The following is a 14,895-nucleotide window of genomic DNA, read 5'->3' as shown; positions in this document are numbered from 1 at the left end:
GTGCCACATCGTCTGATTGAAACAACATATGGGGTCGGTAACCGGAAATTTAGGGGCTACATTAAGAGGTTGGTAGATGATGCCAAATATACCTAATAATTGGCTCTGACCACTTTCAGCCCTTTCTCACTTGCTCACGCCTGATAAAAGTTTTTTACTGTTCTACTTCATATTCATCTTGGCGCACTAATAATTTCATGACATAGGCGACTAAGAGTGGATTACAAATGAAAATACGACTCATAATATAAAACAGTAATAAGGAAAAATATTCTTAGCTGAATTCAGTTGGCTGAATCTGAATCTAAATCCGAATATGGACCTTTCATTATAAATATCTGAGGTAGCATATAAATTTGCAAGCCTAAATGTGTAGTTTAGTCGCTCGTATGCATAGTCACGTCAGACCAGACCTTTGAGCCTCTTTAACATGCATCGCATTTATAAGAGAATTGCTTTTTGGTTATTATAGTAGAGACAAATACCCTGCTGTTAAATTTGGGCACTTCTTCTTTCTGGGTACGTATCTGGACTCACTAGTCCAATCTTTCTTTTGTTTGTCACTGTGACTATTGGTAGTACCTATACAGATTCTGTAAGATTGTTCTGGTAGTCTAGCTAACCGCCATAGTTGCTGTTATGTAAAGGATCTAAAGGGCAGCCACTGCTTTGTTATATTTCTCTGTGACTCTGGCTTGTAATGTATGGTAACCTTGGGCCTACTCATGTTTATTGAATTGCCATTTTCATTCTGCATGTATTACTTTTACTATACGGGTTCATCAGATTCTCACTCTAACTACATACCTGAGCCATACTAATCAGACATAACATAAGATTCTTATTCTTATCTCTTAAATCTTACTTGTTAGTCGTTGTAGTTTGCTTAACTTCCATCCATGTGGGATTAGTCTGAAAAGTGTAATTTACCAAGTTGGTTAGGGTTGAAAAGAGCTTATCCTAGGTTATATCTTTTCAGTGTTCAGTCTAAACAAATATTCAGGTGTTTCAATTTATTCTGTGTTAATGGCACTTCGATTCTATATATTTTTTAAAGCAATTCGATTTGATGGTTCAACTAGACCTTAAAATACAGTTGATGGGCAGTGAATCAAGAACAAGATTTTGTAAGAGACAACGCAAAGGTAATAGACAAAACAGAAAGGGACTGAACCCTGAACAGGAACTTTTGAGAGACAGGGCAAGGCAATTGATAAAAAAGTTTGGTTCAGACTATGTCCTCAAAAGACCTATTAGGCAAACAAGAGACAGAGTATCATTTTGGTAGTACAGTAACATCCATAATTAGAATGCACAGATGCAGCTAATATAGACACGTGTATGATTAGGGTAGGTGTTTGGATTGATTTCACAACTAAACTAGTAAGCTAATATGCCAATTATCTTTTTGCAAGACTTAATTTGCAGAATTAACTACTTGATCATGGACCCATGTTGTGTAGAAAAGAGAGACAAATGGGACATACTTATACATGTCTAAATTTACTAATGTATTTGTCCAACTAACTTTGTGTCACAACATGCTTTCTCAAACTCTTTTTAAGCTGCTCTTCCCTTCCATTGCAACTTCACTGCCTATTTGATAGTAGCAACTAAGCAAGTTACTGCAAGAAAGCAAGAATCAGAGATTCAAGAATGTCTAGCAGAAGATCAGGAGCAGCCTCAAAGTTTACTCAAGATGAGCTCAATGATCTCGTCTTGAAACTACAAGCATTACTACCTCAACTTAACCAAAGGCAGGCATCCAGGGTATAGGCTATATTCCTTTTTCTTTTGGTCTTTTTCAACCCCCTTTTCTTTTTTCTTTTTTTCCTTTTTTTCCTTTTTTTTCTCTCTTTCTTTCTCCCCACTTCTTTAAGACTACCTTAAAAAGCTTAGCATGGGTTTTAGCTTCATACTTTACATTTATTACAGAAATGAAAGCCTTGTTAATAACATTACGTACATACTCGATGATCGAAGAGAATATGGTCAAAATATTCAAGCATGATAATTTTACATGTTCTAACTGCAAGAACAAATTTGAACATTAAAGTTTCTTGAAACTAAATATTTATGTCAAATGCTAATTGGAAATGCAAAACAGAAGATATCATATATGCATGCAGTAGAAAAGACTTCTGCAGCTTCCTTTTTAATATCTGAGCAGGGATTTTGTACTTGATTGCAGGTATCAGTATCAAAAATCTTGCAGGAGACATGCAGCTATATCAGGAGTCTACAAAGTGAGGCGGATGATTTAAGTGAAAAACTATCTCAACTGTTGGATTCATTCAACATCGCTGATGTTGATATAGAAACTCTTAGAAGTAATCTACAGCAGTGATAGAAATTCTCTCAATACCCATCTATTAGAATTCATGATGCCAGCATGTATCTTCCTCTATTTCTATAGCAAAATATGCTTATAATCCAAATTCTAGTATACATCTGTCTCATTCTTCTCACTGATGACTTGTCTTTAACTAAGAACAACATTCTTCTACTAATTATTGGTATTTGGTCCCATACTAAAACATTTAATTATGTTTACCTACTAACAAAAGACAAATAGGATCTGGCTGTGGTTAGTACATTACAGGATTTATAATATTCAATTATGGGTTTTGTCTATCTTAGATTTTATTTTATTTTTAAATTTCTATTCATTAGCTTAAGGGCAGGAATTGAAGGGGTTGGTTGGTGATTAAACAAATGGTAATGTCTGGTTCAAGTTGGGAAGCCATCATTTACTACATATATTCTATTTAGATTTTATCACCAACTTGTGTAATAGTCTCAATATTTGCAGGCAATAATTTGTCCTAACTTTTATTGACCAAGCAACAGTGTCTGAAATGAGAGTTTGAGATCACCTGGACGTCAACCCTCTCATACTTGGAACTCATGAGTAGCGAACTGAAAATCTGTTATATTTAGGCTTGGGCCCTTCTTTTTTTTTTTGGTTCAGGTCAGGTTACTTGTCTTGTATAATTTAGACAGTATATGTTCAAGCCTCTCCAAAAAAGAAAAAAACAGCAGCATCCTCGGGGTTCTGGTCACCCCAAGAGGAAAATCCTTTGAGACTCTTAACCCTAGCCTGGACCGGTCGGACAGGCATCGAGCCCTGAACAAGTCTACTCAAGAGGCTGTAAATCTTTTACTGTCTATGCTATAAAAAAAAAAAAAAAAAAGAAGAGAAAATAGAAATATCTACTTTCTGGTTTGACAAACTTTTTGGAGTGTGGCTTTTTTGCAACATACACCATGTAATTCATTAGTTGATAATAAGCAAAAAAAACTTACATCTTCTAAAAAGCAGATATGGCGAGTAACATGGGAAGGTCTGCTATGCCTCATATTTTTAAAGAGCTATAGTTCTTTTTGCTCTTATCTGACAAAATAATCCCAGGTATTTGTCCCCAAAAAGAAAAAATCACATGGTTCTACAAGGAAATGCATAGCAATTACCTCCTGAAAAGAAAGAAAGGAAGCATGGCTATTTGCTAGCTAGCTCATCCTCATAATTGGTGAAAGTTGAAAAGTGTTTTAACTTTGAACTCCATCACCGGTTTCAGGGTGTAATGAAATGCGAGTTTTTAAAGTAGATGAGAGTTTCTCATCAAAGAAACAGAATAAAACTTTATGCCCTTGCGCAAATGGGCTGCTTTGGTCAGAAATTTCCTTCCGATTTTTGAGTTCCCAAAGAAACTAAACCGCTATAGCTGAGAGTTTGAGACAATTCTGCCATTTTGAATTCTTCTTATAGGCATATTCAGGCTCAAGTTTCAATCTTTATAAGTTTCTGGTTCAAGCAACTGAAGAAGCACAGAACAAATGATGAATTCGATTTAATTATAAAGCCGAATAATCAAACTCTATCCAGGACCATAACTTTAAACATTAATTAGAGACATACAGTTTTTGATACAAACTTTATCATTCATAACTCCAACAACAAAAATGTATTAACTTATTTATTTACACAAATATGTATCACAACATTACATATGCACACAGCAGAAAAAAAAAAAAAAAAAAAAAAAAAAAATATATATATATATATATATATATATATATATATTATATTATAGAATTGGTAAGAGGAACACAAATCTTCAACATTGCAAACACACAGAAAAACAAAGTCAATGCAATTTGAGATCAAACATTTCAAGAAGGCTCTGCATTTTAGCAATAATAGCCAAGCTGTTGCTCAAGAACTGATTACAATTGACCATCTTAGCCTTCACTTCGTCAAGAACCACTGATTCCATCTCCTCTAACCCATCGATACAAGTCTGCTGATCAGTCATAGCAGCACTGATCCAAGTCTGGATATCATTGATCTTCTCCAAAGTCAACGCTTTCTCTCCAGGACCAACTTTCATTGCCAATAAAGAATCGCCGAGTTTGCCCAATGCATCATCAAATTGACTCGAACAGTCATTAATAGCAGCCTGAGAGTTAACATCATTGAGAGTTTTGAGAAGGGTAGAGACGTTTTTGAGCTCTTGAATGGAGACTTGAAGAGAGAGGTTGAAAATGGCTTCTGGGTCAGGTTTTATTGAGACGTTAAGAGAGGATATGCTGGTGAAGCAGGATGTTGGATACCGAGTTAGGTTGCAGATAGTTCTGATTGACTCGGCCGAGTTGGATTGCGGGATAGACTCAGGAGGCTCAGTGTTGGATTCGTGGATCAAGGCAGCAAGCGTAGGAGTGATGATGAGAGTTAAGAGGAGGATAGCTGAGATTGTGAGGGTGATGATTATGGGTTTTTTGGTGGAATTGGAATGGTGGGGATGTAGATGTGGATGTGGGTTTTGATTTTCAAGATTGGAATCTACTTTGTCATAACCTTTGAGAATGTTAATGGATTCCATGGTTAAAGGGTTGGAATTCAGGTTTTTACTTTTTGGTGGATGATATTTTATGGCAGAGATGTTTTTGAGTAGAAGACAAGAAATGGTTTCTGCCCAGATTGATTGATTAGACCAAGTCTCAAGCTTTTGCTGTCGGTTTAATGGACGCGGATTTAGACTTTAGAACCCTGCCATCAGCTCAAACATTTTACTTCAATAAAAAACTGAAGGAAAGTGGCAGGAAAGAAGCCTTACTTCATCTAAGTTCTTTAAAGCCCAGTTTGAAATCGCATATCTATTCATTCGTTTTAGCTCTCTTTTATTTTAAAAAGCTTTTATGATTTCAAATTTATGTCAAAAAAACATCAATCTAATGACCTCTAAATGAAGAACTCAAGCCTAAAGAAGACATGGTAGCCCAAAAAGAGAGCTAGGTGCAGGCCAACCTCTGTCTTCTAACTTTTTCTATAGATATTGAATGATTCATCGAATATGAACTTAGACATTACATTTGATACAGCAGATGTACTACAATTCTTACTCCCGCTCATTAATTATTAAACTGGTAATACCGTAATACATAAAGAGTTTTTAATCCGATTAGTTACAGAAAAAATTAAGCTTAAGCCAAAATCCCTTCTTACAACTCCAGTTTCTAACATGAAAAGACTAATGAAGCAATCACCGTGGCCAACTAGGATAATGATGGGTTGTTCAGGCCTAAAGAAGACCGTCTCATGCACGCACACCGGCTTGGTTTGTTACATCCAAGGAAAGATCTACTCAAGAAAACATCCGGGGTAAAAGATAATATTTAACCAGTTGTGTTGCCATTTGGAGCAAAAATTATATCCTCAGCAAAAAGTCATAGATACACAAATGCATCATAAAACAAACACAATATCAATGTTCAGAAAACAAAACATTACTGCAGTAATTTTTTTAAGAAACCTAGCCTCAGAAAGGGTGACAACAAAACTAGATGAGACAACAGCAGGAGTTCTACTAGCAACAGTTTTTTTGTTTTCTTCAACTCATGGCTCACTCTTCATCCTCTTCATCTCCATCTCCACCAGAAGCCTTCTTGCTAGCTGCCCTCTGGTTCCTTCTCTTCACTCTTCCAGGACGCCCACCACCGAATGGACTTGTCAATGAGAAGTCAATGTGCTTCTGTGAATCAATCCTCACCATGAAAGATGGGATGTTCACCACCTGCCTTCCCACCCTGCATCCCAAAAGTTCAAGCGTATTATTTAAATCGCCATCATCACAAGGCGGAGAAAACAATTTACAGAACATGTCGAAAAACATCAGCACTAATGACAGCACACTGATGAATAGGTCCATTGACATGTTTTGATGTTCTGCTAGGACCAGAAAAAATATTCTCAGAACATGTTTTAAAACATCAGCACTTCTGGGAGCACACTGGTTGAATGTTGGGTAAAATATATTTTGACATTCTGATAGGTCCAGAATAAATACACTAACATAACAATCCTCATATTTTTCAAATTAAAGGAATTTGAATATAAAAATCCTCAATATACACAAACTCAAACTACATCCCCTTACATAAGAACATATCATCTCCGAGCAAACTTGAAAGAATAGATAAAAATACTTGTGAACCAAATTCAACTAGTTACCAACTTAGAACAAGAAAACTTTCCAGACAAGGCATCCATGTCTTCTTTCATTGGCAGAATACAAGAATGACTAGAAACATAACCAAAAATGGCAAGAAAAAAGGCCTAGCTCAATGGTAAGCCCTCAGTGCATTAGAATAAAAACTTTTTTCAAAATTAGAAAAAATGAACAGCTAATTATCAACTTCAAAAGTCATGAAATCCCACTACTTCATTCTAAACATGGCATGATTGTGCTCATAACAATCAACAAAAGCTATATCAAAGTTCCAATAATGGGTACATAAGAAAGCCCTTGGCAAGCTGTTTTAAGAATGAAGCCTCATATCATGCCACCAGTCATGTAAGACTGCTCCTTTTTAAGCCACTGTAATTAGTAACTATATATAATCACCATATTCAAAGTTTCAGACCCGCCAACACAGTGCTTTCACCACATAATACAGAAATACATCATCATTGGTCAAATCCTATTTTTTTAAGATACCCATACGGATTTTGCCAGATAAAATAATGACTCTGCTCGCAATTTTAAAGCATAACAAGAACTTTAGTTTAGCTCAGTGCAACCTCCTTACATTGCAAAATTATGAAACTCAGCAAATAAATGGCAAACATCAATAAATTAAGGATTTTTTTTTCTATTTTAGGATCCAAGTATTTAGGCTCACCTGATATGCCTCTGTCTGATAAGGACTCTAGCATGGTGGATGGACTTTGCCATACCAGACTTGAATACAAGTGTCTGCAGGCGGCGCTCAAGAAAGTTCTCCACAGTCAAGGCCAACACATAATCAAGCTTGTTCTGGCTCTCTTCGAGAAGGCCATAGCGGTTCATTCTTCGAAGAAGGGCCTCACCCTCAAAGATCCGGCGTGGGTTCTTCTCATCAAGAGTCAAAAGCATTCTAGCAGCATTACGGATACGACTCAAAGCATACTGAACCCTCCAAAGCTCTCTCTTGCAACGCAGACCATACTCTCCCACCAGCTTCAGCTCTGCATCCAATCGCTCCTTCTCATATGGACGACGGGGCTTCTTAAATGTCTTTCCATCTAAATTTATACAGAAATTGCATAAACACAAAATCAATTACCAAATTAAACAAGCATTAGCAGATATAATACGTAGATTATTTTTGCCACCCTACAAGGGGCGTAGTGCACTGTTAAGCTGAAAATAAAAGGCTAGAAATCACCAAAATTGCTTAATTAGGCTTCTTGAATTGTCTAACGAAATTTGATCACATTAGCACAAAAACCCCAGACCCCAAACCCCGATATTTATATGACTGAGAAAACCCATTTCACTGTTATTGTCTTTCACTGACCTTGACACAGAAGATCAAAGATCATAACCAATGTTAACCTAGTATTAAATCAAAAGCAGTCAAGATACACCAAATCTAAAGATGACACATCCATTCCATTTATTTTCCACATTTTTCTCACCAAACGGACAGCATACCCGTCAGCAAAAGAACAAAAGAGGAAAAAAAAAAAAAGGAAAAAAAGGAGCCATCAAGCTACAAGCAAATACTTGTGGATCAAACATTAAAAACCAATACTTTATAACAAATGGATAAACATACAACAATTCCACGCTAAATTCTTCACTAAAATAACAGGAGTCAATACGACAATAGCTATAACTAATTACATAAACATACATATACATAAATAGAGAGGAAGATAGAAAGGTTACAGTTGCGATAGAAGGAGACGTGCACCATGGCTCTGCTAAAACGGGGCCGTTTTCTCTACACAGAGATTTTGCTCTCTCTCTCTGCGTGTTACACTAGGTTTTTCCAGTCTTCAAAATGAGAGTTTATAAAGGAAGGTAACCCTAAAACCCTAATTTTAAAGTCCTAGTTTCGTAATTTACTTATTGGTTCTTACGGGATATGTTTGAGTCCCAGTCCATCAACTAAGAGAAAAGCCCATTTCATTTAAGTTGTGGACTGGATAATCGGCCCAAAACAAAGACCTTTCTAAATTTGGTGTCTTATTTCAGTGACAGATATCATGAAGCAGCAATTGCACCATGATTTTCCAAAAATAACATTATCTACCGAAAATGAGAAGCCAAAAAATAGTTAATTAGTCTTATGTCTTGATTTTCCTTTTAATATTGACGTTACTGCTCGCTCTAAAATAATAGCTAAGCTAAGAATGAAAGTAAATAGAATTTAAATTATTGGAATTTTAGGGTTTGTAATAAAAGAGATATTTTGATAATTATAAAAAACAGGTGAAATGAGCTTCCATTAGATGATGAAAAGAGACCAAAGTGCTGCCTCTTTTTTATCTTTCCTTTCGGAAGCTTAGATTTCTTCATCTGATCTTAATAACAATGGATCGGATTCCATGGCCGCAGATAAATAATGGAATCAGTTCACATGGATAATAACAAAACAAAAAAAAAAAAAAAAAAAAACTATACACGATGGTATGCTTTACTTGTCCCTTATGGACATCCCAACCGCAATACACAGAGGTCCCTTCTCCAACATACCCTCAATTTTACAGGTCACATTTCCTTTGCATTACTTACCACAATATATGGAGTAATTAATATTCTTTTTTCTTTTCTTTTCTTTTTATAATCTTTTATTTAATGCATCATTTTTAATACGTTGCCACCTCTCTCTCTCTCTCTCATGCTACTGGTATTTCCAGTTCCATATATTCTACCTATATTTTAATCTATTTTATCCTGTCAATTAGCCAGTGTAAGAATAGCTTCGAAGATGATAAAAAGAAAAAGTACTTATAAGTTTAATATTTTTAAAAGAATGTTCAGTTTAAGAATTTCAAATGACATATGTTAAAGATCGGTGGCTAATTACTCCCATTAATTTTAATCTAACACTTTTTTATTAGCTCATAATTAATTCATTTAGCCGTTATTTTTATTAAAATTTATTAATAATAATTTATTTTAAATTAATTTTACATAAATAATCTTTATATAATAAATATTATTAATTTATAAGTATATTTAATAATTAAATAATTATGTATCTATAATTATGATATTTAAAATTTAAAATCAGTAATTTTTTAATTTTTAAAATAATTTTTATAAATATTTTTAATTATAGAAATAAATAAAATTAACTATAATATTTTTAATAATTAAAATTTATTTTTATTAAATTATATTATTTGAAATAATATAATAAAATAAAAAATATATTTAGCCTGCTAATAATAGTTTTATTTACCTTTTAATAATATAATAAAGTTCTAAATAATATTATAATTAAATCACAAAGATAATAAAAGAATTAATAATAATAGCTTTTAGTTTATATATTCTATAATAATATATAAAATTATTGCTTCTTTTGATAATATTCAAGCTTCGGTTGGAATTCGATTTAAAAAGAAAAATAATAAATAATTAGTTGACTTTTTAAAAAAAAATTAGGAAAATTTTGAATTTATATTTTGTTAGAAATTTTATAAGAAAAAATATAACTAAATAAATTATGAATTAATTTTTTTCCTTTGAGAAAAAGGCAATAGAGTTGGATTAATTTATTTTTATGAAAGACTAGTGTTTTTTTGAAAGCTTTTAGGCGAGATTAGTTAAAAATGGAACGTTAATTAAAAGAAATTAAAAAAGAAGGGAGGGTTGTTGCCAACCAAACAAAAGCATATTTACTTCCATTTGTCCCTTTCTTTCTGTATCATCCATTCATTTTTAATTTTCTTTCCCTTGTATTGTAATACTAAGTTTTTTATTTTCAGTTTTGTACTTTACTTTATAGAATAAAAATTCAAACTCATTTAAATTCAATTTTCAAAAATCAAATTACGAAATCCCTAACTTCAAGCTCTCATCCTCGCTTGTTAATCCATCCCCATTTCCTCTCCACTGAGAATCTAAATATTTTACATTTCTAATAATACCCATTTCTTCTTTCTCTCTCTTTCTGTTCAAAGTTTTGTCTTGTTGAGTTCAGTCTTATTAAAAGAGACAAACTTTCGGTTTTTCTAATTTTTGAATTTTTAGATTTTGAAAGGAAAGAGAAGAGAGAGAAAGATAGAGAAGCAAAGAAAAGAAGAAGAAAGGAAATGGCATCAAATATAGGGATGATGGATAGTGCATATTTTGTTGGAAGGAATGAGATATTAACATGGATCAACAATAGGCTTCAACTCAATCTTTCTCGCATTGAAGAGGTTCCTTTTCTTTCTATTTTTATTTTATTTTATTAAGAAAAATGGTGTCTCTCTTTCTCTCTCTCTCTCTCTCTCTCTTCTATGGTGTGTAATGTAATGGGTACTCTTTTTCTTGTGTTAGATTTTGGATTTTTATGCAGTTTTAGAGACTGTTGCTCGTGATTATAGTTGGTTTTAGGGATTTTTTATTTGGGTATGGCATTGTATAATGCAGTTTGGCTGTTTCTTAATTTAAGTGTTTACAATGAAATTTATATTTATCATGCTCTAAATAGGGCTTCTATTTTCCATTGAAGCCCCTTTGAACATATTTTTATGTTTTTATTCTTTCAATTTTCTTTTCTCCTTTTTAGCAATGACTGAATGTAATTCTTTCTTTTTTTGTGATTTTTTTTTCTTTCCTTGCGCTACATTTTATTACCTAATTTTGTTGTTTTTTCTATGAGAATTAGTCAAATTATGGACTTGTAACTGTTGCAGGAAAATTTAAAAAATAAAATTGATTGTTATTATTACAATGTTGATGTCGTTTCGTGCTTTCTGCTATTCTCTTTTCAAAAAGAAAAAAATTTGATGGCTTGTGGTGCATTTTTCTTGGCTCAGTTTAAGCTAGCGACTACGGTACATGGTATCGACTTCTGTGTTGATAGCAATTGTTCCGTAGCTTTGAAGTTTATTATCATGGGGTAGATGCTTTTGCCTCTTTGCCATATCTTCGACTGGGTTTATAGAATAACCTCTTTTGGTGTATTAGGAATTTCTTTTGTTAAGATCCCGTACTCATTTAAAAAAATAAAATACTAATAGTACTTTTCAGTTGATTTGGCAGGGAATTATTTACAAATCATCACAGTTAAAGTACCCTATTATCTCATTATTATTTCCATAAGCATAAAAAGTGCCAAGACCTTTTTGCTAGATGTGTTAACCATTATCCCATTTCTAAACCTTATGAGGGTGGACCTTGTAGTCAATGTTACGATGTCCTTAATCTTTGTATTGCAGTTCCATTTTTTGGATAAATAGGCTGATGATGCCTTGACTCATAATTGAGCCTTAAGGACATTTAAATTTATTACAAGGATCTGAAGCAGCTTTCAGTTATGCTTCTTGATGATTGGCTTTACAGATAACTTGGATTTTATGTGTATTTATACAGCTATTCTCTGCTCAATTGCTGATAATCTCTTGTCTACTAGTTTGGGATTTAAAGCGTAGTTGAGTTTTTGTTTACTGGTACTAAGCCGTATATGAGTTCAGTTGTCAATATACTGTTCTCTGGATATTATCATTACAGATAAATGAAGGCTAGTTTTGTAGCTCTTGCAATCTTTTTTTTTTCATTTACATTGATTTTGCATGATGTTATGTTTTATTCCGCATTTTTAGTACTCTAAATTGCTGATCTTTTTGACTTTTCTTGTCCAAATCCCTTGGCTAGGCTGCATCTGGTGCTGTGCAGTGTCAGATGATGGATATGACTTATCCGGGAGTTGTTCCTATGCACAAGGTGACGAGATTTTGTCTTCTTCTTATTTTTCATACCCGCCTGTCTTATCTATCAAGTTTCAAATTGTGCAATAGCTTACCTTTGATATCAATGCCGTTTATCATTCATAGGTGAACTTTGATGCGAAGACGGAATACGATATGATTCAAAATTACAAGGTTCTGCAGGATGTATTCAACAAGTTGAAAATTGATAAAGTAATTTTGTTTTTAAATTTGAGATAGATTTGTATTGTATAATTTCATATGTGAACTTTTCACTGCTCAGTTTCATGTCTCATGCAAAGCCTTGGACTCATAAGTGGATGCACAACAGGAAGTTTACGATTGACCAAAGATGGGAATGTAATCTCTATCCTTAGATACTGTTTGGAGTTTGGATTTTCTTTTATGTGATTTCATAATTTTATGGTGCTAGTGGGCTACATCTCTCAGCCCAGCATTTAGCTGATCAAATATTAGCTCTGGAGGACTCCTTGTTGCTTTAGCTGATCAAATATTAGCTCACAAATTTATAGATGACTCGCCTGTTTATATCTTGTTAGCTAAGTCTTGTTTCTTGGTATGTCTGCCGATGTTATTGTTTGTGTTGGTGCTTCTGTAGTAACTGTATGACTGAGGATAAGATTGAGATGATTGTTTGTATTGAGATGTTAAGTGATTGTTTCTGTTAGTTTTCAGCTCGCTTTAACAAGTTGGGAAATAGGTTTGATGAAGTTAATTTTAGTATTTGGGGGGAAACTATATTTGCATTAACATTCCTTTACTTTGGGCTATATGGCAGCATATTGAAGTCAACAAGCTTGTTAAAGGACGACCTTTGGACAACTTAGAGTTCTTACAGTGGCTGAAACGATACTGTGATTCTGTTAATGGTGGCATCATGAATGAGTGTGTTGCTTTCCTTTTCATTGTTCTTTCATTTTGTTTTATCCTTTGACCTGAATGTTCTTTATATTATCTTAACCTTGAATCCATGTTCTTGCATTTTTATGTTATCATAGGAACTATAATCCTGTGGAACGGAGAATTAAGGGTGGAAAGGATCGTAATTCAAAGGGTTGTCAGAAGACCTCAAAATCACTGCAATCAAACAATATGCACAACTCTGGGGAGCCAGTTGGCCTGAGTAAAATGTCTGGTATGTGATGTACAACTTCTTCTATGTTGTACATTGTGCTTGTGCCATGCATTTTTATTTAACTCGTGATTCCTGTTTGGTTCTGCTCATTTACTACAGGACCAAAGCAAGGGAGGGGAAGTACTGTGGCAGGTGGAGCTAATTCTTCAGTGGAGATTCAGACTTTGTCTAAGGAAGTATGGAGCATTAAATTCTCTTCTAGCTTTAATCTGAAAAGTGGTCAGAGTTTCATTATTCCTTGCTTTTGTGTCTAAGTGGCCTCTAAGACACATAAATTATCTCTTCTTAATGTATGAGGATTATGTACCAGGGGATGTAGCTGTCTTTGATTTCTATGTTATTTAAATTTTTCTCTACTGCCAATTTTTGTACTCATCTTTCTGTTCTCACCAATGACATTTCCATCACCAATGTTTGAGTTGCATATTTTGTTATGGTTTTCCCTTTTATGGGCCCTGTAGAATGTGAAGATATGTAATGCTGTGAGATCTAATATTTTATTTTTGCATATAGGTCACTGACCTGAAGCTCTCTGTGGACCATTTGGAAAAAGAAAGAGACTTTTACTTTGCAAAGTTAAGGGATATAGAACTACTCTGTCAAACTCCTGAATTGGAGGATATCCCGGTATGATTTCTGAAGACAAATGCGATACCTTTATTGATATAAATGAGAAAAGACAGGATTAGTGATTTAACCTGGTGGTGTTAAGTCCTTAAATATTTTATTTATGCTTTTGTTTATATGCATGCAGATGGCAGTGGCAATTAAGAAGATATTATATGCTGCAGATGCAAAGGAATCTGCACTTGAAGAAGCTCAAGAATATTTATATCAAGCTATGAATAGCGGTGAAACTGAGGCTGAAAATGAAGCCTGAATGTTGATTAGCAATGGATAGCTTGCTTAGAATGGGGAAGACACTCTCAGGGCCTTATTAAACAAGCTCTTTTCGGTTGTATTTATCATGGGGGTACCAGTGGTCTTTCACAACTAGACTCTTAAAACTGTTTTAACGAAAATAAATGTAAGCCTTTATTTTCTTGCACCTCCCGGATAGGTTATCTTGAACTGAAGCAATGACTAATTGCTTATCGATAGGGTCTGCTGGTGCTCCCTTTCTTTTCTTTGCATATATTTCCCAGTTTTTAAGCCGTTTCATTCATTCTATGTTTTCTGAGGTGCCATTAATGTTGCAAGGTACTTGCCTTTGCATTTTCTCTTCCTCTTGTGATTTAGCTATGTAACAGTGATGGCTTCAGTTCCTGGGAGCAGGTAGAAATGCACGACAAACCGTAGGGCTCATTGGCATTTTGTTTCCAATTTAATAAAAGAACAAAGAAAACGAAAGGTGTTTGTTAAAGCTATGGAGTGGCATTGTTTGACCTTATATAAGCAAAGGCCATCTCTTGAATACATAATAAATGAATATGTTAGCAATTGTGCCCATGATAAAACACATAACTAGTGAGAGTTGTTCTCAACTTTATAGAACATTCCTTAATTTTTCTATCAATGTGTTTGATGTATGGGATTTTATTAAATT

The 14,895-nt window shown here is 34.0% G+C and overlaps 4 protein-coding genes across 4 annotated transcripts; 2 read left to right on the top strand and 2 right to left on the bottom strand.

Annotated features, from left to right (window-relative positions):
• The first annotated feature begins 1,539 nt into the window (after nt 1–1,539).
• On the top strand, nt 1,540–2,456 carry LOC112536377 (transcription factor PRE4). The gene is made up of 2 exons (XM_025159068.2): nt 1,540–1,770; nt 2,192–2,456. The coding sequence occupies exons 1-2, from the start codon at nt 1,657–1,659 to the stop codon at nt 2,345–2,347; spliced, it is 270 nt and encodes an 89-aa protein (XP_025014836.1). The 5' UTR covers nt 1,540–1,656; the 3' UTR covers nt 2,348–2,456.
• A 1,429-nt stretch (nt 2,457–3,885) lies between these two features.
• On the bottom strand, nt 3,886–5,159 carry LOC8277398 (putative pectinesterase/pectinesterase inhibitor 26). Its single transcript, XM_002511510.4, has one exon. The coding sequence runs from the start codon at nt 4,881–4,883 to the stop codon at nt 4,149–4,151; it is 735 nt and encodes a 244-aa protein (XP_002511556.2). The 5' UTR covers nt 4,884–5,159; the 3' UTR covers nt 3,886–4,148.
• Nucleotides 5,160–5,663: 504 nt separating this feature from the next.
• Nucleotides 5,664–8,373, bottom strand: LOC8277399 (40S ribosomal protein S9-2). Its single transcript, XM_002511511.3, has 3 exons — nt 8,214–8,373; nt 7,183–7,564; nt 5,664–6,087 (listed from the first exon to the last, which is right to left on the bottom strand). Exons 1-3 carry the CDS (start codon nt 8,239–8,241, stop codon nt 5,904–5,906), a joined length of 594 nt encoding a protein of 197 aa, XP_002511557.1. The 5' UTR covers nt 8,242–8,373; the 3' UTR covers nt 5,664–5,903.
• Nucleotides 8,374–10,234: 1,861 nt separating this feature from the next.
• LOC8277400 (microtubule-associated protein RP/EB family member 1B) lies at nt 10,235–14,514 on the top strand. The gene is made up of 8 exons (XM_015726788.3): nt 10,235–10,699; nt 12,141–12,209; nt 12,320–12,406; nt 12,993–13,099; nt 13,213–13,349; nt 13,449–13,525; nt 13,863–13,976; nt 14,104–14,514. Exons 1-8 carry the CDS (start codon nt 10,592–10,594, stop codon nt 14,227–14,229), a joined length of 825 nt encoding a protein of 274 aa, XP_015582274.1. The 5' UTR covers nt 10,235–10,591; the 3' UTR covers nt 14,230–14,514.
• Nucleotides 14,515–14,895: the final 381 nt, after the last annotated feature.

Source organism: Ricinus communis, chromosome 4, assembly GCF_019578655.1.
Source record: "Ricinus communis isolate WT05 ecotype wild-type chromosome 4, ASM1957865v1, whole genome shotgun sequence".
Taxonomy (NCBI): domain Eukaryota; kingdom Viridiplantae; phylum Streptophyta; class Magnoliopsida; order Malpighiales; family Euphorbiaceae; genus Ricinus; species Ricinus communis.
This window is presented reverse-complemented; position numbering and strand designations above follow the sequence as displayed.